We start from the raw sequence: 26,807 nt of genomic DNA on the forward strand, positions 1-26,807 counted from the left end.
ATTTCTTTCCAGATACTCTTTGATCGAATCACGCTTTCACGTAATGATTGAATAAAACAAAAAACAAGTTTGATTGTTTGATTTTATAATCCTCAGTCGATGAAAGACGCATGTGTCAGTTCGACATTCATTTCGTTCAGACGTAGAATTCGATCAGAAATTTGTCGATCATTTTCGAGGTTATGTCCGATAAATTGGTGTTTTTGTTGCTGTACAGCCTCGTGACTCTCGTAAGCACATCCAATGTACTAGATAAGTATAAGAAGAACGCTGGCAGTGTGGTTCACGGTCGGTAAGTAAATATAAATTTTTTACAAGGAAAACCAGTGTTTATCCAAACTTTTTTCTGCAACGAATTACTGCACTCTCATATAATTTTTATATTTCTTCATATTAGAGAAAAATTATCGCGTTACTCGATTGAAAGGAATTTAATCGATTTAAATGAGATTATTTTGACACGAACTGCTTTGGTTCAATTGCTCTTCGGTTCTGCTTTGGGTTTTAGGGCTTCCAAATTTTTTGGGCAACATAACAAAGTGTGTGATGTTTCATAAGTAAAGGCTATTGTGAAATTAACTTGATCGGCTTCCCGAATAGATTTTCCGTAGTAAAACATTCGAAGACTTGCACTTCCATAGGAACTCTGTTCACGTACATAAAGAACACATTTCCTCCTTTTTCGTCTCCTTCTTCTGTATCTGCGCGCGCCCGCGTCCATGCACAGTTGTTAATTACAAAGCGCGCATTCATTAAATTTACATCGAGCACTTGCGAACTCGCTCTAAACAATTTGCCGCAAAAGTTGAAACGCGTATACACAAGGTTTTCCGAGTTTCAAGCAATGAGAGCAACGCGGAGATAAAAACAAGGAGAATTCGCGAGTCTAGCACAAGAAACTTTGCTGCTTAACGATATGCAAAGAGCTTTAACTTTGCGAATATTCAATTACGGTTAGGAATTCATCATTTAATTGGTCCGGCGATTGCTTCTCAGGATCTTCCCTCCAGCTATCTTCGTTTACGTGGCTACAAAAATTCCTGCAACGTAGAAATTTCCGAAACATTGTTCTCTACGAAAAGACTATCAATTTTAATGAAAATTGATTTATGTAGTACTCGCCGGAGGTTGGCAATCCTTATTTTCATTGGCCAGATCATTCCATCTCGATAAATTATGAAGAGATAAGTTCTAACGAGCTTCGTGTATTCAAAGAATTTTTCGTGTATGTTTAAGGTAGATCATGCCCGAAGGTTCGTATTTTATGGATGTCTAAATGGGTTCGATTTTTTCTCCCTAATTAAAGATATAATCACTTTAAATTAATGTCAGAGTTATCAACTCGAAATGGCAAATAAATTTTTTCAACTTATCTTTTGGCGAATGAAATTATAAGCCATTAATTAAGCGGGGATCCATCACTGACTGAACCCGAAATATTATAGTTTTTATGTAAAAAATCGCATCAAGAAAAAGTATTAATAAAAAGACAGAAGGCTATGATACGAGTGCTCATTACGAATTTCGTTCAATATTTAACGTAATATATCTGTATTACTAGTAAGACAATCGTCTCGAATTTTTTTCCAGACCTTCATCGTTAATGTGTACTTTTTCGTAAACTTCGTAAGAAGCGTTCATTCGTTATATAAAAAGATAAACGATTTTTCAAGCATAGTCTCTACGTCTCCGTGTATTTTTCTTCATATTTAAACATGTTTATCTCAATAACAAATAAAATGAACCCTTTAAAATTTGATACGCGTGTCAGCAGTCGATTACCCATTTAATCTCTGCGTAAATTTCAAGACTTTCTCAACAAAATTGAAAAAGCACTCCACTCATAAGTTCGTTTTTTCAAATGTGCATGACAGATATTCGCGCGATATACATAATCCTCATTTCCTCGTACCACGTCACGTCACCGAAGATGGAAAATTCAGTAGCTATGAATTGCCAAAATATTATGATCATCGAGAGATTAATGAGAGAGACAAAAGATCGTCGCATCTTGATACTAAAACAGTCCATCTGATGTTACCTTTCAACGGGATCGATCACCATGTCGAATTGACTCCTTATCACGAATTTATCTCACCCCAAATGGTGATTGAGACACGTGGCCCTGGTATCGAAAGAAGCCTCAATGAGGGATTACGTTTCACTAGAGCATCCGATGATCAATGCCATTATAGAGGACACGTTCGAGGCCATCTCAATTCTCGTGCTGCGCTATCTCTTTGTGATGGAGTGGTCAGTCGATATTTTCATCTCTCATTACAAATTGCCTCATTTTCTCCTTGTCAACCGGTTTTTTCAGAGCATCTTAATCTATGGTTCATCATTATATTATTGTAGATCAAATAATGTTTTTCAAAACAGTAAGGTCCTGTCGTACATCCAATTTTTTATGCCTTCAATTTTTACTTCGACTATTATTGTTTTTTTTTTCACTTTTCTCGTAATTATTGTAAAATCTGTCGATTCAATTTGGGAAGTAATTTGAGAAGTTGGTAAATATTTATTCAAATTAACAACAAAAATTTCTATCGAGTTATAATTTTCTTGATGAAAACTTCGTTTCTTTCCGTAGCAAAGATTTTTTTTTTTGCTAATGTTCCATCAGTACCAGGTATAATTGTGGTAATTTGATGTTATTTTCATGTGTGATTGCGAGTAAATGAATTGAGCACGAAAATGCTCTAAATGGTGCGAATCGTTGTATTTGATCGTATGCATAGGATCATGACAATTATTCGATATTCTGCTATTTAAATCTAGTTTATTTATCGTCTAGGCTGGATACGTTCAAACTAACGATGGGCGATACTTCATTGAGCCGGTTGACGCCTCAAAGCCAGAATCGGACGGACAGCATGTTCACATTGCGTACTCTCGTGAAATACCTCATGAGATCGATGGTTCAACAACGGTTGTGGGCCCAAAACGATTCTGTGGAACTTCCAGTTAAATAATTCCTATGATTAACTCTCCCCGGAGGGATAAAAGTCGAAAAATTGACGTGGATTACTTCGGAACCATAAGAAAATACACAAAATCTCACTTTATTTTAGAAAATACTTTTAATTCTCAATATCAAAGCAAATGAACTTGTGAAAAACTCAAATCTTGATTGCACTTTTCATCAATGGTCATTCTGTTCCAACTGAGTCTGAAAACTTGAGTTTCAACGAACTCATCGCATGCCGAACAGTTAAATTTTCATATAAGACTTGGCTTTTCTTCAATCTGAATTAAAGAAAAGTTGTGCAACGATCACGGAAAATTCTACTACGTATCGTCTTCCAGGGCTTCGCCGTAATTTTTACCACGATTTCAAACTCCACTTTGGAATGAATTCAAGCCTTGAGAGAAAATTGTGTGAAATAAGAGTAATCGAGAACGAAACTGTCAATAGATCGAAACTCTGGAATTATGACAAAACTCACGTTTATCAGCCGTTAAGATTTTCTTACGCACGTTCCTTCGACAGTGTTGACACGACTACAAAACGTACAAATGGTTTCCACACAGGCAACTGGGAAGCAGCGTGGGCTGAACAACTTGCCAAAAAACAGCAATTTCTCGCCGACAACAAAGCGGAAATGCAACCGATTAATGCATCTACGTGGATGGGAAGCTCGCAACATGCCGTGCCACGACAAAATTCCGGCTCGCACAGTATTCACCGCTACATAGAAGCTGCTGTCATTTGCGACCGTCGTTTCCTCGATTATCACAAACAAACCGACTACGAAAAGTACGTCATGACCATCATGAACATGGTCTCCGATTTTTGGCATGACGCGAGTTGCGGCAATCAAGTTGACGTCATTGTTGTTCGTGTTATTTACCTCGAACAGGAGAAAAAAGAGGTAATGTGACGCTTTCTCGAAGTTGTCAGAACCGCTCAAATCGCAGGTTGAAACAATCTTTCAATCGATGTCAAGTTCATCCGTTTATTCGTGTTCATATTTGAATAACGATTCGATGTAACATTCAATTTTGCCTTGCTGGAAATTTTTTAAAGCTCAAACTTTAAATTCTTATGAAAATTCATACTGTAAGAATCGCCATAGATTTAAGGTTGCCCCCGGTTTCAATTGCTGCAACGATAAATTTTACTATTTATTCTCTCCGTGATCATAATAGACAATGGAGTGATTTAGTGATGTATTAATTTTAGGTTTAATAAATAAGATATTCAATATCCTTGTAGATCGATTTAAATATCTCGCCAAAAGGTGAACAAACTTTGGACAGTTTTGCGGCGTGGGCTCACAAACTTAATCCCAAAGATTTAAGACATCCGAATCACCATGATGTGGCACTCCTCTTAACGAGGTATCGGTATACAAAGTTCACTATTTTTGTTGCAGCCAGTACTGGACAGTGCTTGATAAATTAATTTTTATGCCAAGCATATTGCTCCGTAGTATTACGTTACTAATCTTGACTGCGGGTCAACAAAAAGCAACGGGTCGTCCCATTTTCGATTTAGCTAAAATCAGATGAAAATATTAGAAGCTTTCGTTTCAACAATCCTCATTTAATCTTGATTTTCCTCTTCCCTCAGGTATGACATTTGCTCGAAAGACGCTTCGTGCGAGCTCACGGGTCTTGCCTTCGTCGCAGGAGCCTGTGATCCTCCACACGCTGCTGCTATTAACGAGGACGCTGGTTTGGTTCTTGGTATCGTCGTGGCTCACGAAATCGGCCACTTGTGCGTCATTCCCTTCGTAATTCATTCTCTAATGAAAAACATTAAGGATTTCAATGAATAATTTATATAATTTACGTCGAAATGCATTTTATCTGGAATCCCAAAGAATGGGCTGCGCTCATGACTCGGTGGAAGAAACTGGATGTCCATATCAGAATGATAAAGACAAAAGTTACTACTTGATGTCCCCCGTCGTCTCCCTCCACACAATCAAATGGTCAACCTGCAGTAGGAAACTCATCACAACCTTCCTCGAGTAACGAATCTATCAAATCCTCATCTCAAAATCACCAACTTGATTATGAAAAGAATATCATTTTATGGAGTGGCATTCGTAGGAGTGGTCTCGGAGAGTGCCTCAATAATAACCCACGAAATCCATCGGAGAAATATAGTTACGCTAACATGTTACCAGGTACCATGTACGATCGCGATGCTCAGTGCAATCTTCAGATGCCTGGATCGAAGAATTGTGACATGGGACAGGTTCGTTTTTTCTGCAATCACTTATTTTTCATTGAAATAATTACCGTAGGGATCAATTCAACGGCGGAAGTAGTTCAAGTTCAACAATATTTCGAAAAATATTGTTGAACTTCAATCCAATTTCGTCACTAATATTGTCGGTACGGTTGTTACATACGCTTAACTGAAGAAACTCAATATTTTTACGAGCTTCTCACCATCATTTTAATCGTGAAAAACCGACTAAAGTTAACTCTTTGATCGTCTCCGATAATTATTAGTGCACGTTCCTCGTAGGATTCGGCTTGTACGACGTTGTATTGCGAAAAAGGAACACAGTGTTTCTCCAAAGGGGACCCCCCGGCAGATGGTACAAAATGTGGAGAGAGAAAGGTTTGTCTCGGCATTCTGGTATTCCTCATCAAATTTTTAGTATTCATAGCTCGAATGTAAAGCTGCTCACGAGAGCTTTATTACTCTTTTCGATCATGACTTTTCCGTGGAAAGTTTTTATGAAAATATAAATGATCTTTTACTACTTGAACAAACGTCAAAATGTTCTTCAACAGTGGTGCATCCATTTGAAATGTGTCGGTATGGGTTCTCGTCCATCTGCTGTAAACGGTGGCTGGGGTCAATGGGGACCGATGAGTCAGTGCTCGAGAACTTGTGGTCTTGGGATTAAAATATCAGAAAGAGAATGCAACAAGCCGATCCCTTCGAATGGTGGCAAATTTTGCATTGGCGAAAGAAAAAGATATGAGATCTGTAATCCGACGGTACGAATTCGAGATATAAATAGTCACACCGTAGAATTTTCTTTTTTCATTAAAATACTTTCGAACTAAGATACAGGAAATGTTGAAATTTCAATCTTTTTATTTGAATCAGTGAAAAAAACGATTTTCCATATTCTCAAATTTCCCATTTATCGATGTAGAATTTTCATTGATTCGCGATGCATTTTTTATAGTGTTGATGGTAGAAAATTGAATTTTCTTTCATTCAACGTTTTCTCAACAGCTTTTAAGTTTATCTTTAATTTCAACTATTCAGTGTTTTTTTGATAAAATTGAAAAATTGAAGGGATAAAATTCACTGTGAAACTGATTTCAAGTTCATCGATCAACTGCACTAGTCAAATTGATAAATTGTACAAAGTTCTTTTCTAAAGTAGTTTCGAAATACAGTGTTTTCATATTTGACCATTGTATTCATTTCTAAGCCCTGTGATCCTTCAAAACCTCCATTTCGAGCGGTCCAATGCACAGCGTTCAACAATAAGCCGGTCGGAAGTGACCAGACCAAGCATAAGTGGATACCCTATTTTGCGACGGATCTCGAACCTTGTGCTCTTTACTGTATCAACGAAAAGAACACTTATATCAAGCTTGAACCAGTGGTTAAGGATGGAACACCGTGCAAAGGTGGTACGAACAACATATGCATAAGCGGTGGTTGCAGGGTGAGCATATTACAATTAAAATTAGAAGAAACCGATAAACATTCTTGATAGAGATGTCCGGGTAGTTTAGACGGAATGAAAATTGGAGGTTTTTGGCTCCATTTTTAATTTTCAGCAGCAACAAAGGATTTTATCTTTTGAAATATCTGAAGCTATGAACGAAATTCAAACTTTTTGTTGCAATCGACGGAGTAGATTTTCAAACTTTTCCTGTTAAAAGCTATCCGTACATTTTTTTTTCAAAATCCATTATTGCACCCTTTTTTCATCAAAGCTTCGTACATTGAATTTTTTTTCACGCAACCAACTTTTGCTTTTACAAAACCGTATAGTAAAAACGTTTTACGATGGATAAGTGATTCGAAAGTGGGGTTGGGCGGAACCGTGATGTAAAAGATGTACAACAGAGGGTTGGGAAAATTTTGTTTGCGTTCGCTCGGCGATCGAAGCTTTCATGAAAGTAGGTCATCGTCGTCGCAGTTGGGGATCCTATTATTATTTGCTCGATTCATCGAAAACGTTACAGAAAGTTGGCTGCGATTTCGTCGTCGATTCTTCCGCGATAGAGGATAACTGCGGGGTGTGTCAGGGTGATGGCACTACTTGCTCCCCGGTAGAGGGCCTTTTCACGAAATCGGGATTATCCAGTAAACAGGAATTTTGTCTAACGTGCTTAATGCTTGAACTGCGGTTCGCATTAATGTTCCATTCATTTTCCTTCAGATTATCAGGCGGTCGTCACGATCCCGAAAGGGGCTCGCAGCGTCAGGGTACTAGAAAAGGGCCCAAGCAAGAATACTCTGGCGGTGAAGACGAAATTTCGCAACAAATATTGTCTCAACGGAAAAAAGTAGGCAATACAAAAGAAAAATTTCAAATTAGTCCTTCCCAATAACCTATGAATGATGAAAAGTCGATCAGAATTTCGGCATTTAGCGATCCAGTTCAATTACCATTATAATACGATGAAATGAATGTTCACGAACAGTAGTAACTTTTAAGGAAGTTGAGGCTGTACAGTCATTTTTTTTACCCAAAAGTGATGACCTGTACCTTTCAAAAGTTAGGCCAGTTTACAGTTTGGCAATGTTGCATACACTTTAAAGAAAAGTTGGGGGAAAAAAGACGAAAAACTGGTGAAAGCTCAGTTGAAAACACGAACAGTGACGATCCTAGCATCAAAAAACTGCACGGAAAACAGATTATTATTAATATAATCTCAGCAAATCTCCTAATAAATCTGAAAAAAATTGACATTATTCGGCAAGCCTTGCTCATGTTGCCCAAAAAATTTCATATTTTTAGCATCATTTTTAACGGAGATATCACTGAATGTGTCTTGACTTCCATAAGATTACATGTTATTTGGCCCAAATTGTTATTGATTTTTCTCAGCAACGACGCTCCTAAACTGTCTGAAAAATTAACTGGTTTTCTTTTACACTTCACTTTATAAGATGCAATCGGTTTAAAAGCGGTGACATCATTTTCATTCTAATGCCTCAACTTCCTTAAGGGATGGGGGGTTACGTAAATCCGGTGAAAAAAAATTAAGAATTTTTTAGACGCTACAGAAAATATAAATTAACTTTGTTCATTGTGACATCGTAATACAATTTATATACAATATTTCCTGGATTTTTGAAACTCAAATATCAATAAATAATTAACTCAATGGTAGCAGAGGGACTTCGGAAAAAAGTTGCTTACCTGTGAACAGTATAAATCGAAATCTACCTGACCTTCTTTTGAAATTTGACATACTACTTCCTGTATTATCTGCAGGGTCTAAAAAAATTCTTAAAATTGTCTAAAAACATTAAAATCAAAACGTTTGAACCAATTCTCCAAACTATTGCGATTCCATATTGGCGAACTGAGAGCCTCGTGATCTCTTCTAAAGCTGTTCCTCACTTGTGTTTTCTCTCGTTGTAGTAAAGAGCAGAGAGACGGCGATTACCCTTGCGCAGGATCACTGATCGTATATTCTCATCCCCAAAAACAGAAAGAAGAACTTTGGATACACGGACCCCTCGAAGAACCGATAGTGATCGAAGTGAGTAGGAAATTAATCATTCGCCTCATGTCTAATAACTTATTTACGAAGCCAAGCGCTTGGCCTTACATCCATATGGATATAAATATGTGTTTGCTAAATTGTGCAATATTTATCTCTCGGACAATCGTGTGTACGATATCATTGTGTCAGTGGGGTTGTCGTTAGCGATTATGTGCTGTTCCAACCGGTATCATGATAATTCGACAGACCGACGTAGCGTGAATACAGATCAAGACTCGTTGGACTGTATCACGTTGGCTGTAGAATCCATTCGAGAATTTCAATGACATTTTCACATCTGCCAGCCCGCACCAACACTACTTCACATCGCTCATCAACATTTCACATTTCAACCATCATTCTTTCCGCAACAAATAGAGCATTCAAATGGACGATTATTCATTCGTTGGAGAGATATGATTGAAGCTGGAAGATATCATCGAATATATCATCGGAATAGTGGTGAAGTGCTGGTCAAAAGGATGAAATACCATTCGAGGCTATATTTATGGAAAAATTTTCTGACTTATTTCCCCAGCACGTACAGAAGCTACTTTTTTTCGTTAATTGATTAAGCGATCGATATCTTCTCACAAAATAGAACTGTCTTGACAATGATGAGCAAAAAAAATATTAGAAAGATACTAAAATGAGATTCATAACGACAGCAAATATCGACAAGCTCGTCAGGAAAAGGGATTGGTCAGGTAAGGGATGGAACCTATTTCAAATATCTTCCTCCATGGTTAGTGAACAATTTGAATTGAATGTCGCCTCTAGGCAATGCCGATGGCTACAGTATTCTCGGTCCAGTTCGATGCTCGATATATCTGTTTATGCACGATGAGAGAACGAGAGAGCGCAGCAGTAAAAGGGGCGGGGGAGGGAGGAGGAGGAGGGAGAAAGAGAGAATGGGAGAACCGTGGAGTGAGAGACCGTAATTTGCAATGCGTGCGACGTACTGCGTCCTGGCGATTAAATTTATCACATACCGACCGGTCAGTCTATCCCAGAGCGAGTGGGAATAATCGATCGATCGTTGTGTATGCTCGCGGGCGCATACGCCCGTCCAAACCAGATAGCATTCGCCACTTGCACAATGATCCTAATGGCGCATTCGATCAATGAACAAGATATTATAAACGCCTGTTTATATACGAATACATCACAGGGAATTCCTTCGTTCTAGAACTCCACTCCGCTATTAAATAATGCTTTCAAAGATCGAAATCGATACTCCAAGACTCTCCCACAATCGATTCTATTCAAACCTTCGACAATTAATCTCTTGGGATTGCCGACACCTCTTTTTCCGCAACTGACCATTTTTCAGGTCGCTACGCCAGGGTTCAGATATTTGGGAATCAATGTGTAACAATCGCGACAACAAAAATGAGGAATGAACAAAGAAGGAACGGATTTTAAGGAATTTTTTTGACTCTTTTGACATCAATAGTGCTATCTCACGAAAAGGAAAGAAACATATGAAGTCGAAAAAAAAAATCGTCTCTCCACTTTGCGAATTATGATGCTTTGGCAGAATTCACTGGATCGACGTCATAAAAAGTATTCAACGCCTGCGTAACTCCATGTTTCGTCTCCGAAATTTGTGAACTTTCCTCCGGCTCTGTTTCAAAAATCGTTACAAACAACATCCAATTATTCGTTTTCAATGCAAGGTCGTTTCGAACAGCTGCTGACTTCGTTGCGTCCATACATAAATTCTTTGGCTCGACTGCAGTGGAGGAATTTTCATTGAAAGTCGGTGATTGAAAATTTCATTCGGATCACGGTTTGCTTCGTCAGGCCCCAATAGAAGCTGCCCTAGTTTTCAGGAATAATCGAAAACTTTAGAGTTCAATGGAAACGAGACGTTTCATCGAAACAGGGAAGAAGTTTGAGGGTTACAAACAACCGGGAAAACGTCAAATACTTTCGTTAAAAACCCGTTGAAAAATGTCATGAAATACTAAATTTTGACATTTTTATTGCTTCCTTTTTTCAGTACGTGTTCTACAGACCTAGACAGAATCCTGGAATAGTCTACACTTACTACATCAAGGGAACCGTTGCTAAAAGCGTCGCAGCAAAGTATTCATGGGATTTCACCGAGTGGGGTGAATGTTCGGCACGGTGCGGAGGCGGCACTGCGGTTAGAGGCCATTTGAGATTAAGCAATAATTTTATAGGTTGCGAAGCTCGAAAAGATTGCACGTTTTGAAAGAAAGGACCGAAACGGGACGAGTTTTTGCCAACGATGCAAGCACATTCGTTGAAGATTTGTACACTTCTCTGTTTATAAAATTATTGCAGAAATTTGTTAATTCAGAGCTCAATGTGTTTAGCTTGATGTAGGAATTGAGCGCGATGCAAATTAAGCGTTTCGGGCTTCGTAAGTCAAACGAAAAGTGCAAACCGGAAGTTTTCAATTTCATCGTTTGTCAGATTTCTGAGCCCTCGTGCATCGAAGAAACGAGCGGAATGGTTTCGCCGTCATTTTGTAAACATATTAAGCGGCCTGACCCGAAAAGTCGCATATGCAACGAGCAGCCTTGTCCAGCAAAGTATGTTGAGAGAAATGAAATATTGAGAATGTTTTTCTAATTGTAATTTATCCTTTCTACCGAGGCTCTATAAAACCCGATTCCGTTTGTTTTCGACGAGGACAGCTGGCGCGTTAGTCAATGGAGCAAGTGCAGTGCTTGCGGCGGTAAAAAGGGAGTTCGTCAGCGGAAGGTCCAATGCGTGAAGCCAGCCCCCAGTCCTGGAGGTGACGATATAATAGCAGAATTCGATGCGTGTACCGGCAAAGTGCCGATACAGGAGGAAAGTTGCGTCGGTGAAAAGCCCTGTAAAAAAGTGTGTTCGAAAAAGAGTCGCGAATGCAATTACGGAGAAATCGAAATTCCGGATCCGAAAGAGCGCCAGCGTGTGATAACGGAACAACGGAGAGCGATCGACAATTTGGTCGATCTCGGCTTGGCGCGTTATCTCGAAAAAACGAGACACGAAACGGCCAGAGAGATCTCAGGGAAGCCATTGAAACGCGACATTTCTGTGGACTTCAAGAGCCTATTGAAAGATTGGATTTTGCTGGGTAATGATAAAAAAGATAAGAGAACGTGTAACAAAAATCTTCTTCAAAAGGCATCTTGCGGAACTCACAGCGAGCACCAATCATCTCCGAACAAAGATTCTGGAGGCGAAGGGCACGACTCTGATGAGAATGCCAACCACAAAATGGTCACTCTCAAACCAGGATCCATCGTCAAAGACGTCAGACCACCCGGCGACACGGTGCTTTACGAAGTACCGATCGTCGACTTACACATTAAGGGCAACATATCGGACACTGGTTTTCAGCAAGCTGGTGACAAGATCCCCATCGGCGTTAATAACGACGAAGCCAAAGTTTATCATGGCCTGGAAGCTGTCAAAAAACTTACTGAGAACTCTACTCAGACTCCGAAGAAGCTTAAGACTGAGAATTCTGAAAACCCACGCAAAGAGTCATCAGAGAGTTCCAAAATCTCTGACGAGCCCTCGAATTCATCTCAAGCTGAGAAAAATTCTATTAAAAGACCAACTTCTGCAGATCTACCGGGAAATGGTGCTGATCGCGAGTGAATTAGAGATTCCGCACTCGTTGTTATCCTTACGTTCAAGAGGACTCCTTTCCTTCCAGATGTACAATTAATTAAAATGTGATTCGCCGAATTGTTTGAACGATAGAAATAGATGTTGCCGTATATATCGCTAATTGAGATTTTTCCACTTTTTTATTGAACGCACACTCGTGCTCGAGTTATAATGAACTCACGTCAGAATATTCGTATCTCTCTGAAAGTATTGCACATTTTCAGACCTCGAAGTATGTCAGGGGAACGGTATTTCCGAAATTGTTTTACCCTCATCCTGTATCCACTGTATGTACTTGACCGCGTCCATACCGACGAGAGAAAATTCCGTAACGTTCTGCGGCGGTTGGGGTTGGAAGTTCTTAGGAAAATTGATGATGGCATTCTCGTCATCGCGCTCGATGATTATCGTGAGTGTTAAATTCTGCACGTCCTCTTTGTCCACGGCCAGAAAACCTTTTTTTATGCTTAAAGCTTCCGTAGATCTGTTGTCCTTACGTTCGTCTCCGCTTTTCTCTTTGTCCTCCAAGGTCGAACTGACGTTTGAGCTTTCGGTCGTTCGTTTTATATTTTTCTCCGTCGTTTTAGATTCATCCTGTTCCTGGGTTTTGGCCGAGTCTGCTCCTGATATTTTTTCCCAGTTTTTCATTGATCGCTTCAATCCCACTGCTCTCGACGCACTCTCACTGTTGTTCTTTTCTCCACCGTTCGATAATAGCCCCAGGCCTGAATCATTCGAGCCAATAGCATCACTCCCCACAACGACCTCAACCTCCTTCCTGTCGCGGGAATCGTCAGACTCTACTATTGATGCCTTTTCTCGTATCTCACGACACGACTTCGTCTCGGATTCCTTTGGCTTTGGGCCTTCGCAATAGCCGTCGGCTATCACGTCCGCTTCCTGTTCACCATGGCCAACCGGCCGGACACACTTGACGGCACGAAATTTCTTGCAACTCCCTGTGCATGGCACGCAACCTTGCCAATCACCGATCATCCATCTTTGTACAAAACAAAAGCAAAAAATGTAAACATCTGTGCATGTTTCGCGAACTTCTTGAAGGTATTGAAATTGTTGTTTTCAAAACATCGTTGATATTATGAAGCTATGATTTTTTACCATTTCGCAGCTGCTTTCAAAGTGTGAAAAAAAAGATTTTACAAAATTTTGGTTTCCCATCTGCTGAATTTTGCTTGATTCTGCATCCGCGCATATTTTGAGAAACATTTCTTCGTTGTGCATTTTATTCGGATCTTTGTAATTCATTATTTGCGCTCTGAATTAAAAACTTCGAAATTGTGAAGAAACTTCTGGTTCTCAACTTTCGCCATATAATAAATAATCAAACATTTTTTTGTGTTAACGTCTCAACTTGTTTTTTTGTACGAATCTTGATTTTTGATTTAGAATTTTTTTTTTCGTTTTTCGGTAATCGTACAAACGTGCATATTTTTCTTATTGATTTTTTCGTGTTGTACAGAAATTTGAGTGTTTTTGAATTTCCAAACCCGATTTTAACGAACTGTTTTTAATAAAATATAATAAATTTTAACGAAATGATTTTAACGAAATGCTTTTAATAAAACAATGTTTTTAATGTCATAATATTCTCATATTTCTTGAATCGTTACGCGTTTCAGCAACGACTTCATTGAGATGTGTAATCAAGACATTGTTTTGACGTAGAAAAAAAGAGGATTGTGGGAATATGTTCGAGTACATAATTCTCAACTGCGTTGAGATCGATGATTGAAATATTATTATGACATTAGAAATTTCTATTATGCTATATTGAATATGGCAACGAGAGTGGGAAGCTGATTGATAATAATGAACGTACCTAGGTACGCAGGCTGCCTGATTGCACGTTCGAACTTTCACTTCCGGTTTTGTAATGTTTTTGCAAAAGTGCTCGTCAACGAGACCGCCAATTTTTTCGACGCAGCTTGGTTTGCTTAACTGCTCACCTGGCCCACATGCAGCGCTGCAATGAGACCAGTCGATGTATCTCCATTCGAAGGACGCCTTTCTCGGCTCATCCCGTTTTAGTCCCAACGAATATTTCATGGTCACTTTTTCTCGTGAACGAATCTAACGAAAATCATACTTATTTGAATTTTAACAAATTTTTTAAAACAGAGAGGGAGGAGTAGTGTTACCATTAGACGAGGACACAAATTTATTAGAATATTTATTTTTGACTTTGAACGATTTGGACAAGAATTGAATATTTACAAAAAAAATTGGCAGTACATGATTGAGAAAATGTTTAACAGTTTGAAAAATGCTCGCTCGTTCGTTTTTTTTTTATCGTACCAATACGATCAACTCTTCAGTGACAGGGCCCGGTATATTGAGAGCTTTTTGCTTCGATCGAATCATCCCCAGCCAGGCTTTCGAGCCCGGCACATCGAACATGCCAAGTCGATTTCTAAAATCCCCCGGTTAAAAAAAGAAATTGACATTACACTCAATATTCATGGAATAAAATAACGTGAAGACGAGAAAAAAGAAAATGAACCCGTCGATCAGGATGCTCTTTGATTTTTTGTTTTGAACGACGATTCTCGATCTCGAGGGTTGAGTTTCCTCGATCCTAATATTCTTCGCCCCAACTGGTACTTCTATGACTTTTCTTAATTCTGCTCGAAAGGAATTTTTTTCATTAATAATTTTTTGGATATTGAATACCGATAAATTTCATTCAACTGATTTTTCCGCTTGCATAATCATTCCTATTCTTCAGGCTTGTCGTTACGTACTTTCATGAGGTTCAAAATTTATGACTCCCTCTTTTAAGACACACGATGTACTGTCGCCTTTACAAACTCCGCACATGTCCTCGATCGCATTCGACTCCATATCGAGATCGCATGGTATCTCACGACACTCGCCACCCACGCAAATGTCCCTTATACCGCGATAACACGTCGTCCCGTCCACGACTTTTGTTTTCAACGATGTCAAAAGTTTCGTCTCGCTGAGACAGTACAGTACACAAGGATTTTCGGATGCCTTTAAATCTGATATTAAAACATTTAAAGGATTCTTTCTGTTCAACGAACGATAAATTGGTCGATCGACTTTGTGACGAATTAATCAACCGATAACGCAGCAATATTGGCAAGGGTGGTTGGAATAATAAATTGGGAAAGAATAATTCAGTCTAGCAACTTTTAATGAAAGAAGCACTTTTTCCACCGAATAATTCACTCGACACAGCGGACCCTTTGAATAATTTGTGCTTAAAGAATTGATGTGTGTTTCAAGAAAATTGGAACTCTGTTCTAATGAGCTTGATACTTTGAATACTGAAAAATAAATTTTATTTTTACCATTTTATGGTTAAGCTGATTTTCGAAAAATTTTCATGCCTTCAGATCGATCTTTTTATTTCTCGTTACACTTACTCTCTGGCAAATTGTACCCAACCCACTGATGAACTTTTCCATCTTCCGGAAAGACCCACTCATTGAATTCGGAGCATTGTACGTCACGGAATGACGGTGCACCAATTTCACACGGCTGGCGAATTATGGAACGTGGAAACATAAATGAAGTGGTTCCTTCGAAGTTCAATTTCGATAATGAATTATTCGTATTCGTCGTTTTTTTTTTTTAAATGAACCTTCATTCACTCTACAAAACTCGCGAAAATTAATGCAGAAATGTTGAATGAGCAGGAAATGAAATAGAAATTTCACAGTCCAACAAAAATTCTATCAATGATCATTTTTTCAAAATCAAAATGATTAGTTTAAAAAATGAGATTCTCATATATACTGCAAAAATATGTTTCAAAAATACTCCCTTTAAGAAAATGAATTCTTATCGCATTTAGCTTTCATTGTTTATTTCCCGAATGAACGAAAATCGGTTTTAGAAAAGACTCACCGTAGTTGCGCAAATTTTGTGTTTCATCCATTTGCCACTGCAATAATTGCCTCCGTTCGAAGGTGGTGGATTGTTGCATTTCCTTTGAGAAAATGCAACCCCTGAGCCGCAAGTTCTGGAACAATGGCTCCAGGCTGACCACGAGCTCCACTGACCGTCGGTGACTGATGGACGTTCACCAACTACGAGACACTTCATGTCGTAACACCACTAAAACATTTGGTAACAAGTCAACTTTCATTTCCTTTGTTCGAGGGCTGCTGGGGTATTTTCACAACTTAATATTTAATCGATTCATTTTTTTTGAGCTTGACGAATATTTACGAAACAGCTGATTGAAAAAAATAGAGAAACCAGTGTAAGGTACTCTCTTACAATTCGGCTTTTCCTACCCTTTTTTCGCCACATGGTGTCCCATCAGCCGGCGGTTTGTTGACGGATATGCAACCCATGCCTGGTGTTTTACATTTGAGCTCCGAGCAGGTCTGAAACATTCTCCGAAGTAATACTAATTTCTCGAAGTAACACTAATTTCTTATTATGTTTAAACTTCTCAAATAAGATCAGGCTGTTCGAATTCGAAATCCCCATAATTGTACGGAGATAAATATTTCTAGTTTAAAAGTTAGATCGTAAAGACCCAACGACGATTCTTTTTGTCTCATTCCTCAATTTTCTACGTTCATGATCAGTTCGAAATGAGTTTTTACAACTTTTTCGAGTCCGCTGTGAATTTTGTGACGAAGGCACAAAAACACTCATAAATATTCTTGTGCATAAAAATTCGTGAAGAAATATAAGGGAACGCTGTAACTTTGTTTGCACTTTATGGATAGAAAATAATCCTCCGCGTTTCTACGATCCAAACTTCAACTTCGTGGGAAGTTGAGGTTTGGTAGATCTTGAAACTTTCCACCTCTCGCTCTACAAAATGTGTGGATAAAACAGAAACGCTGTTCACTGAGTTTACTGAGTTGACTCACAGATGGCGCGAGCTAACGGTTATCAATTTATCAGCACGAGATGAGAAAGCACTCGAATTCCGAAAGTTTTTCCATTAAACGTGACGTTTAATAAAAAGTGAGTGTTAAACCGACCATAAAAATATCTTCGAAAACCAAAAAGCAAATTGGGGCTCCGATTAGGTGGTGGATTGGTTTGAAAATTAGCTTCAATTCTTCCCTCAAAATAAACTCTTTTGAACTATGTTTAATACAATCTAAAATTTTCGAAATTTGTCCACTCATCACGAAAAAGAAAAGGCCAAAGTTCGAGACTCTCAAGTTCTGTGGCTCGGGAATTACGAAAAAAAAAAATCGACTCACAATACCAAAATCACAGTGACGAGCCCCATCTCGGTAACGCAACCGGCACTGATCATCCGCTCCATACATGACACCAGGCAGCATTTCAATCGTTGGAAAATGATGATCTTTAGCCTCGTCCAGCAAACAGCTCGCCAGGCCAGCACTGTTTGATTCCACAAGTCAATAAATTCTCCACTTTTAATCATTATTCCAAAGACACGAGTATTTGATTTTTCAGTCAATTCATTTCGATTGAAAAAAAGTTAATGGACAGTTATAAGCAGTGGAGCAGCCCACCACTGATAGCCAATTTTCATGATGCGATTGCAATTGATGTTTAAGAAAAAAATATCAGCAAGATCCTCGTTTAAAGAGATGGTTCTCCACTTTAATCTGTTACGAACGATTCTTAATAAAAAGTTGACTCGACTTTCCAAAATACCGAAGGTCCAATATTTGGAAGCGTGTCGAATACATATTTCTTCATAGCGACAGTTTAAAAAGGATAGTTTCGATTGGAACAATAAAAATTTCAATCACTATTTCAACATCCAGTCTATGATAAATGTAATTTAAGAATTAAAAGACGCGTCTTTTTCTGTTTTCAACGAAAAGTAATCGTGGTATGTAGGAAAAAATGCATTACTCGATGTAGAGCTTGAAATATGTTCGAGAACAGTTGGACCATTTCTTCGTTACGTAATGGTATCCCGGATGCATAACAGTCGTTTCCAGATAGTCGTCGTGAGGCACGATGCCTGAGCAACCATTTTCGACCTCGACGTCATGGCTCATACCGACCCTGAATCAACGGTGATTTTCGATCGGAAAGAGTTGTGGCACAAGATGAATAACGAATATTTAACATTTCGGAGTTCAGAGAAAATGATAATTCTTCCGTAACGTTTATTACGTGTGTCCGAGATGGTGTGCAATCTCATATCCAGTTTCCAAACCATTGTCCTTAATAATCACAGCGCCTTTGAGAGGGTCACAAGTCCCAGCGATCGTTGACGAGCCGGTGAACGTGCAAAGGTTTTGCGCAATGCAAATATCTATCCTACCAAAATGAATGATTGATGAACCGGAAAAAGGCAAATATAGCAGTCGACAGTAAACAAATTATTTGAATAACGTAAACTTTAACGAATAATTAAATCGATTAACGAACAATGATTGAATATCAATAGTTCGTAGTCAAATTAAATAGAAAAAAGTCACTAAAAACAATCATGGAATGTTCTAAAAGTTTTTGATCATCTTTCAGAAATATTTGTAATAAATCCTTTAAATCAACTCCACAAAATATAATAGCCAATTTGCTTTTCGTACTTCGTCATTAAAATAGCGCAATCATGATGATTGGGGTGCGTATCGTCTCCAGGGTTCATTTTTTTCTGCCATTCTTGAAAATACTTCATCGTGGCCTCGATATTTTTGTTAACTGATAAATTCATCTGAAACGTGGAGTGTGGAGAGTAGCGAAATTCATTCGTTGTAATACGTCAACGTAGAAGGAACAGAGGTCAACCGATATTGGACACTGAATTCGAAAAGCCTTCATCAGGTGGTTCATATGAAACATCGTAAGCGTCTTAACGATTATACGTTACGAGAATCCCAAGAGGGTCTCATGCATTCATATATATATGCCCACATTGCCCACATATCGGTATATAACCAGGCGTATACATGTGTGTGTACAGAGAAAGAGCAATTTCCTTCTTCGAGCTAATTTACTGAGGGCTTACTTCCTCCTTCCCCATTTTCAACGCACTATCTCATGCCTTTATATTGATAATATATCACGTACCTCAGCCTCTTCAACTTCTAGTCTTATGATCCTAACTAAAGCGAGCTCGATCTTAACTCCGAGAGTGAAGTCTTGAAATAAACCAGCAGCCTTGAAATAAATAAAATATCCTTGCAATGATATTATAAGATGAATGATGAAATTGGGTGGATGGATTGATGGAAACTCATCGGAAGATGCAAGCTCAAAAAAATCACTCCGATTCGTGATGACAAAATGATAAAGTATTGTTTTCTACTTTCGTATTGAAAACTTTAACGGCGGCTAGTTAAACTGGAGTTGTTTGATGTTACGAGAGCGATAAATTTTCTATTAACCATATTAAAAAGTGTGAGAACATAATTTTCCACATCGAGGACTCGGTGATAATTGAGCAAAGATTGGTCAAGTACAGCAAGGATTTCAATCGTGTATGCACGAATCTCGGTTTCCGGGGGATTACGTTTTGCCAATATTCGTGAGTCTTTGACAATGCTTCTCGCCAGATTACTTGCTGTGTTGCAGAGCTGCGTCGAGTTTTCATCGGGCCTATAATCTCCATGACGATAAACAATGTGGGGGTGTTTCGTATCGATGTTGAAATTGTGATTTTCAATCGGCTCAATCATGTACAACGAACGTTTTGTTCTTATATAGCCTGCCTGAGAATGAGAGAACTTTTGTAAAAACTTTCATGGGACCATTATCTTTTTTCTTATTTTATCTGCTCTCATTGGAATACAAAAAAAAAAAAATAAAATAAAATGAAAATAACATCCAAATTCCCAAACCCTATCCAACAATTTGAAAAACTTTCGATTCTATCGAGAGTATAGAACGAAGAGAACCAAAAAATCTTGATCAATAATATTTTATCCACTCATTGTACGGCTTCAATTGAAAATAAATCCCCACATTGCACCCGGAAGATTAACGATAACGAGGATTTCAATAGATACTTCGTAAAATTCAATACTGACGAGACCATAGCAAGTAGACAATGCCGTGACGTCACGTTGATCACGAACACGTCCAAGGTAGTGACACTGCGTATCGCGCAGTTTCCTAAATCTCGTGTCATCGATAAAATCTCCCGCGGCTCTCACAGATTTTTCGGAGGGCCCTGTTCGCTCCTCGACCACGGCTCCCGGACCGATTAACCGATGATTAGGGTAGAGCTCCAGGTGGTGCTCTTCACCTTCGATAGGCAGTCTGTAGTGAAGTGCGTCATCCGATGTCAGCTCGTCTCGTTTCTTCCCTCTGTAGAATGATCTCTTGTAGTGATGTGGTATTTGATGAGATATAAAACGACCGTCGGATCGCACTTTCCTGGGCACCACGATCTCATAGTTTTTCCCAAATGTGGCTTCCCGTGTGTAACGACCTTTGTGGAGTAAAAGTTGTTGAAAAGAGGTGCGGGTGGCCCGAAATGTGGGAAAACAAATTATTTTTTTTTCTCATTTCAGCTGTTATTACTTTATCAATATTCCTACAGTTGAATTATCCGCTAACTCAACCGACATAATCGAAAATAAACTGAGGTTCTGTATCGAATAGAAATACGTACTTTAAACGGGTAATTTCGTTGGGAGAGTAACAAAAATTCAAAATATTTAAGAAATATCAAATTTGGTAATTTAATTTACGATGGCTGCGGTAGCCTCGAAACTGGTGTATCAAATTCCTCGAAACATAGAAAAGCTTGACGAATCTTCCTGTTATCTCAATAGTGAACTATACGAATAACGATAATACGAAATCCACTAGCAATATTAACTTGTTCCGATGTAAGGAATAAAATGTTTACTTATATTTCCAATGCGTGGTCAAAAGTGGACTATTTATCATTCGCTCACAATAAAACCGGAATTTGTGAAATCGTTTATCGTCTTTTTCCCTTGCCGTGCACGCTTCCACGCTCCATACACAATGCATACATTGATCGCTTAGCTATTTCGTCCGCGACAAAACGAGGTAAAGAAATTCATCGGAGTACAGATGTGCAGTCACAGGAAAAACTAGCGAAAGTCGTGTATGTATATATTTTTGAAAGTAAGCTGGTGAGATCTGATATCGTGGACAGTCGTCGAAGTAGAGCATGTGAAATGTTGAATCGACTGTCTCGTCCTTTGCCTAGTTGTATCCCGCTGTATACATATCTCCGGAAATACGTAAGCAGAAACGATACGAAAGTTCGTGTTTCTCACGGTACGCGATAGAGGAAAAAAGGGAATGGAAACGATGGTAATGACATGGATAATGCTTTTTAGATTCTATCAAGAGGTACAAACTTTCCTCAACTTTTTTCTATATGCAAAGAGCAAAAGGAAAAAGAAATGAGGAGTTGGAAGAGCACCGACAGAGATCGTGGACAAGAAAAAAGAATACAGTTCTGTCGAGACTGCAAAAGTTGAGTGAAGGGATGTGAATCTGAAGTGAGAATGTTTTTTACCTACTTTTGAATATTATCTTCGTAAATATTTGAATTCCAAGAGTAATTGAGAGGAAAAAAAAATTTCACGATTAACCAGTTATTCAGTAATTATCCTGGAGATTTCTGATTCAGCTGACCAAATGTAATTTGTCAGTGAATAAAGTTTGAATAACCTCGAAAGATTCTTACCACGGTACGTCGTTCCTCCACGTTGCTTATTACTATCCAAAACAATCCGACGACACTGTTCACCGTCACTAAAGTTTATTGACGACAAAAAAAGCCATAACAATAATCTATTCATTATCGATGTGAAAGCAATTAATTAAACTTCGCTATTTCTAATGTCAAATAAAGCTACAATTTGAGGCTATTTTTCAATCGTTACTGAGGGTAGTGACGTTGGCCACAAACGTCAAAATAGAAAGGTACGTGTCGCTGCTTCATGTGATCATAATAATGATTGTGTGAAGAAACGTCAATCTTCTGTTAGCTGATTAAAGTAATTCGGCCGTTCTGTGACTAGTCAAGTTAGCAACTACTTTATGTTAATTAAACTAAAGTCTAAATAATCATTAAAATTAATAAACAATTAATAAATACATTGAGAATATTTTTATCACAAGAATGTTATAAAATGCTACAAAAATATTACAGGAGATAAAATTTATACTTCAACTTCACTAGTTAATGAGTCCGACACTTTAAGTGCACATAACCTAGGGAACATTTTTATGGTGCGAAATAAAGTTTATATCAGTGTGTAATGGCACCCAGAAAAACGAATAGTCAAGTCATTAAAAAAAAGCGAAGCTACTAGACGAACGAAAGCACGTGGGTCAGCGTCGAAAAAAAATTTGATGAAGTTTCCGCGATTCCCGAATTCGCCCGAAGTTCAATCAGCTGTTACCAGCAGTTCAATGTAATGATTCGCTTTCGACGCGTCAAAAACTAAAGTTTTTTCATGTTATCTTTCGTAAAAGCTCCGTAGGGTAATGTTTTTTAAAAGAAACGGAACCTGTGGTGAATTTTCTTTACGATAGAAACCTTTCCGAAGACCGTACAAATTTTTGTACCGAGTCTCTTGATTGTGAGTTCTCCCATAAGGTACCGTGTTAAAGACTCAAAATTGTAAATGAAATAATTTAAAATTGTGCCTCGTAAGGGCTCCGGAACAGTGGACCTTAAATGGGACCTTAAACTATTATTTACTGCAAGAAAAAAGTGGACTTTCATCAAACTTCATCGAACAGCCGAACCACTTTAATATTTGATCAAACGTGTCACGAAAGTGAGTCAAGTCATTTCCATATTCGAATATAAACCGTGCGCAGTTTTACGTGGAGCATGAAAAAAACTTAATTTAAACGAATATGAAAGAACGAAACCATTTTCGTTTTCGGACGATTAATTTTTATGAAAATTATTCTATTTGTTTATCCGCGATTCATCAAAACGCAAAATCAATTTACTCGACCATCGCGACGAATTAAAGCCCCAAAAAAGCTCTGCGTTTCTTCACACTGAAATTTCACCATGACAATTATCCAGTACGTTTTCCAGGTTTTGTCTTATTCCTTTTATTGTGATTATAAAACTGTCAACCCCGGGTGTGCTGTAAGCAATTCAGAAGAGAGACGAGAATATGCTGCGAGTTACATTTAATCCAGGTGCTGTTCCCCTTCCCTCCCTGCCTCCCTCTTCCCCACCCCTTTTTCTCCATGGACCAAGAGTCGTCCGTTTCGGAACACGTTTTGCTGGAATTTCTACTTGGTCGGAGTAGGGCACCAGTGAGAAGAATACGAATGCGGTATAGTGCGCGACAGTAAAAGCTCAAGCCACAGCGAGGAGCAAGAGCAAGACCGCAGCAAAAGTGAGAGAAAGAATGAAAAAGAACTACGGGACATTTAATAGCGATGAGAGTGCAAAAAATTTGAATATTTATCTATACATATATTTATTGCGGAAAACCAGAACTAGTATTTCACTCTTGCGTTGACGAGTCTTTCAGCTACTGTATCTATCCATGAATAATTCACTATTATACTTATTTATCATTTCATCGTAGCGGTGACACTTGACATTCGAATCTGAAGCTCTCTTTCATGACAGTGGTTTATTCTCAAATACGTCGCCCAAATGATTGCGGTTTTTGGTTGAAATAATAAACCTTTTGATGCTTTTTCAAGAGTCGAATTTCAGAATCCCAAATTCCCAAATTCTTCGCCGAGGCCTGACAGTTCCATTCCGATAGTTCGACATCGGTTCCGATGTGGCACTTCAGATTCGTGGTAAACTGGTGGAGTTTTTTTACATGCATACCCTTTTCGGGTTTTTACATGGTGTGTTTTTCTGTATTTCCTCTATTTTATATATCTCCACTATTCGTTTTTCTTTCCCACTGTTTTTTGTTTTTTCCACTACACACACTCTGGACCTACTTTTTTTACGTGGGTTCCGAACCACAGAGAGTACAGCTTTGGGACACTTAGAAAAATCCATTGGTGTCGGCGTCGGGAATCGAACCCGGGCTCGCTGGGTGGGAGCCGGGCCCGCTACCACTGAGCCACTGCCTCTCAATTCGTGGTAAACTGATTTTTCCATATTATATGGATCGGACAAAAAAATGTAATAATCGAGATTCGAGGCGACGATATCATGGAAGTTTCGTGGCAATTCTCATGCGAGAATACTTGGACGTCCATTTGGATAATCTCTATACCAAGAAAATGGCACTGAACGTGTCAAATAAATGATTCGTTTCGTTATATTTATTTATTGTCTACTGACGTTCATCATAGAGAACGAGATGACAGGTGTCGGAAGAAGAACGCAGCAAAGGTCAACTACGCATTAGATCGCTCACTCGCTCTTCTTATTACAAGGTGTCAGCTCTGTCGAAGTATTTTATTTTTTCAGGCGTTTCGTTCGGGTTTGTTCTAGTCATTCCTAGTAAATGACTCGCCAATTGTAAATTTCGCCAATCATATAAAAATTGATTAAAGAGAGCGAGTGAATTGAGTTTTTGAGCAGACATTTTTCAACGGTTTAAATTGATCCAAGCGATTTTCGATTAGAAAAACAGAATAAATCGATCGCTCTTTCCGAACTGGTTTTGGTAAGCGACACTGGCGATTTGCATAGGGAAAGCTATCGCTTGTATAGCTACAGCTTCTACTGATTTTCCCGTAGCTTATTCCGCCTTGGCATTTCAGCGTTTGGTTAGCCCCGAGAGCTTTCGTTGCCAGGATCACAAAGAAGATGGATTGTCCTGGCTCCTGTGTAGATATATTTTGACTCGTATAGAGAAACGATGGAGTCAAAAGGGCACACGACTTCCTCCTTCACCGTGAACCCATCGATATTGTATACATTTACATTAGTTACGTGAGATCGAAGCTACGAATGTCAATGAATTTCGTATATTCTTTATATCATTCGAGTTAGACGTTTTCACGCAAACCTTTTACTACCATTATTGTTTATTCCTAATGTATCATTTATATATGCGATTCGGAAATCACGATGGAATTAAATTTGACAAAAATTCACGTACTCGAAAAACATGTGAAAAATAAAAGCTGATCTAAGCTCAAGATAAAAAATGGGGAATTCGGATTGGAAAATCGAGAGGGGAGAGTTTTTCCCAACAAAAATTTAACACTAACTTTTGACGAATGAGAAAAAAACTAGGTTACAAGTTCATTTGAAAATATTGCTACTGCTTTGAAAAGTTTCATTTCCGGTGCTCCAAAATGCGGATTTCAAGAGAACGGGAGACTCCTTAATGTCATGATTTTTTTGTGAATTGACGAGGATGAAAAACTCGCTGCTGATTCATAAACAATCGATCAATACCGATGACGTCTCGAATGGCGCTGAATTTCTTTCGAATCTCGTAACACATTTCGAATAATGTGTAATATTAACTTAAAATTGATTCAAGTGTCGGTGCAAAATACGATTTGGCAGATCAAATATGTGGTTGCGTGTCTTTAGACAAAATTCATTACAACTCCACGTCAATTTCCTCGTGCCAAAATGAATATAAGCTTTGGCGCACGAAAAAAAAGAAAAGATCGCAAATTCAAAGGTTACACGACTCGAGCAATCTCTCCAATGGACAAATACCGTAGATGTTCGGTTACTCTGGTACGTACGTTTAAGCAAACAAGATAAGCATACATGTGCGTAAGTCAACTTCGTTTGGCAAGGAAATGCCTCGTTGAATTAAGCGTCGCGAAATACATCGGCGTGTTCTATTCCCTCGAGATATATGGAGAGAAGATATAAACACGGTATAAGAACGTCGCTCATACTTGGGCGTTGATATGCGCATCGCGCGAGTAGCAGAGCGCTCGTGCAGCATCAGAAGCTTCCGGTTAGGATGGGAGAAGAGATCAGGAGGGAGGAATGAGCGAACGAAAGGGTGGTTGAAGTGGTAAAAGTTACTCTTCCAAACTAGATCAGATGCAAATTGAAAGCCGAGTCTTGGAACGACGAAAGGTGGATTTTGCTCGCTTGCTCTCTTCATCTTTCTTTCTCTCATCCCCGACGACTTTAAGCGTCTTGCGATCTTCTACCACGTATCTTGAAGAGGAGGTGGCTCAAATGTGCAAGAAGCCAGCGTGCAGAAAGCAGAGACAGTTCTCTCGTTTCGCGCTCGAGTCTTACCATATCCCACATAGATATACCAATATTCTGAACATTGCTGAACCCTCAAAGCGCGGTCGACGCAAGAAAAAGCAGGCTCCGGTTCTCCTCTTACTCTCTTCGCAATTACATTTTTCGGATACTAATTTTCCGAGGGATTTTAAGTGAGATCGATTCTACAATTTCGCGATTCAAACTATTGTTTTGACTTTCTCTCGCTCCTCAATCCTGTCTGAGCCTCGTTACTCGGAGCACGCAACTTCATTCAAAGCGAAAACATTGTGCCAGAATAGTTGAACTATGTCAAAAACGTGCTGCACTTGTGCACTATATTTTCACGATCATTTCAATTCTTATGCTGAAAAATAACTTCTCA

The 26,807-nt window shown here is 38.7% G+C and overlaps 2 protein-coding genes across 2 annotated transcripts; one reads left to right on the forward strand and one right to left on the reverse strand.

Annotated features, from left to right (window-relative positions):
- The first annotated feature begins 182 nt into the window (after positions 1-182).
- On the forward strand, positions 183-12,339 carry LOC122412358 (A disintegrin and metalloproteinase with thrombospondin motifs 7-like). The gene is made up of 17 exons (XM_043421828.1): positions 183-292; positions 1,875-2,253; positions 2,798-2,966; positions 3,535-3,875; positions 4,220-4,344; positions 4,577-4,723; positions 4,830-4,979; positions 5,062-5,209; positions 5,486-5,581; positions 5,758-5,967; positions 6,414-6,653; positions 7,180-7,300; positions 7,377-7,503; positions 8,589-8,709; positions 10,718-10,864; positions 11,158-11,276; positions 11,382-12,339. Exons 1-17 carry the CDS (start codon positions 183-185, stop codon positions 12,337-12,339), a joined length of 3,708 nt encoding a protein of 1,235 aa, XP_043277763.1.
- A 1,861-nt stretch (positions 12,340-14,200) lies between these two features.
- On the reverse strand, positions 14,201-18,911 carry LOC122411950 (A disintegrin and metalloproteinase with thrombospondin motifs 6-like). The gene is made up of 8 exons (XM_043421084.1): positions 18,885-18,911; positions 18,466-18,612; positions 18,199-18,354; positions 17,571-17,715; positions 16,638-16,730; positions 16,246-16,455; positions 15,762-15,876; positions 14,201-15,374 (listed from the first exon to the last, which is right to left on the reverse strand). The coding sequence occupies exons 1-8, from the start codon at positions 18,890-18,892 to the stop codon at positions 15,106-15,108; spliced, it is 1,143 nt and encodes a 380-aa protein (XP_043277019.1). The 5' UTR covers positions 18,893-18,911; the 3' UTR covers positions 14,201-15,105.
- Between the last annotated feature and the right edge of the window lie 7,896 nt (positions 18,912-26,807).

Source organism: Venturia canescens, chromosome 6, assembly GCF_019457755.1.
Source record: "Venturia canescens isolate UGA chromosome 6, ASM1945775v1, whole genome shotgun sequence".
Lineage (NCBI taxonomy): Eukaryota > Metazoa > Arthropoda > Insecta > Hymenoptera > Ichneumonidae > Venturia > Venturia canescens.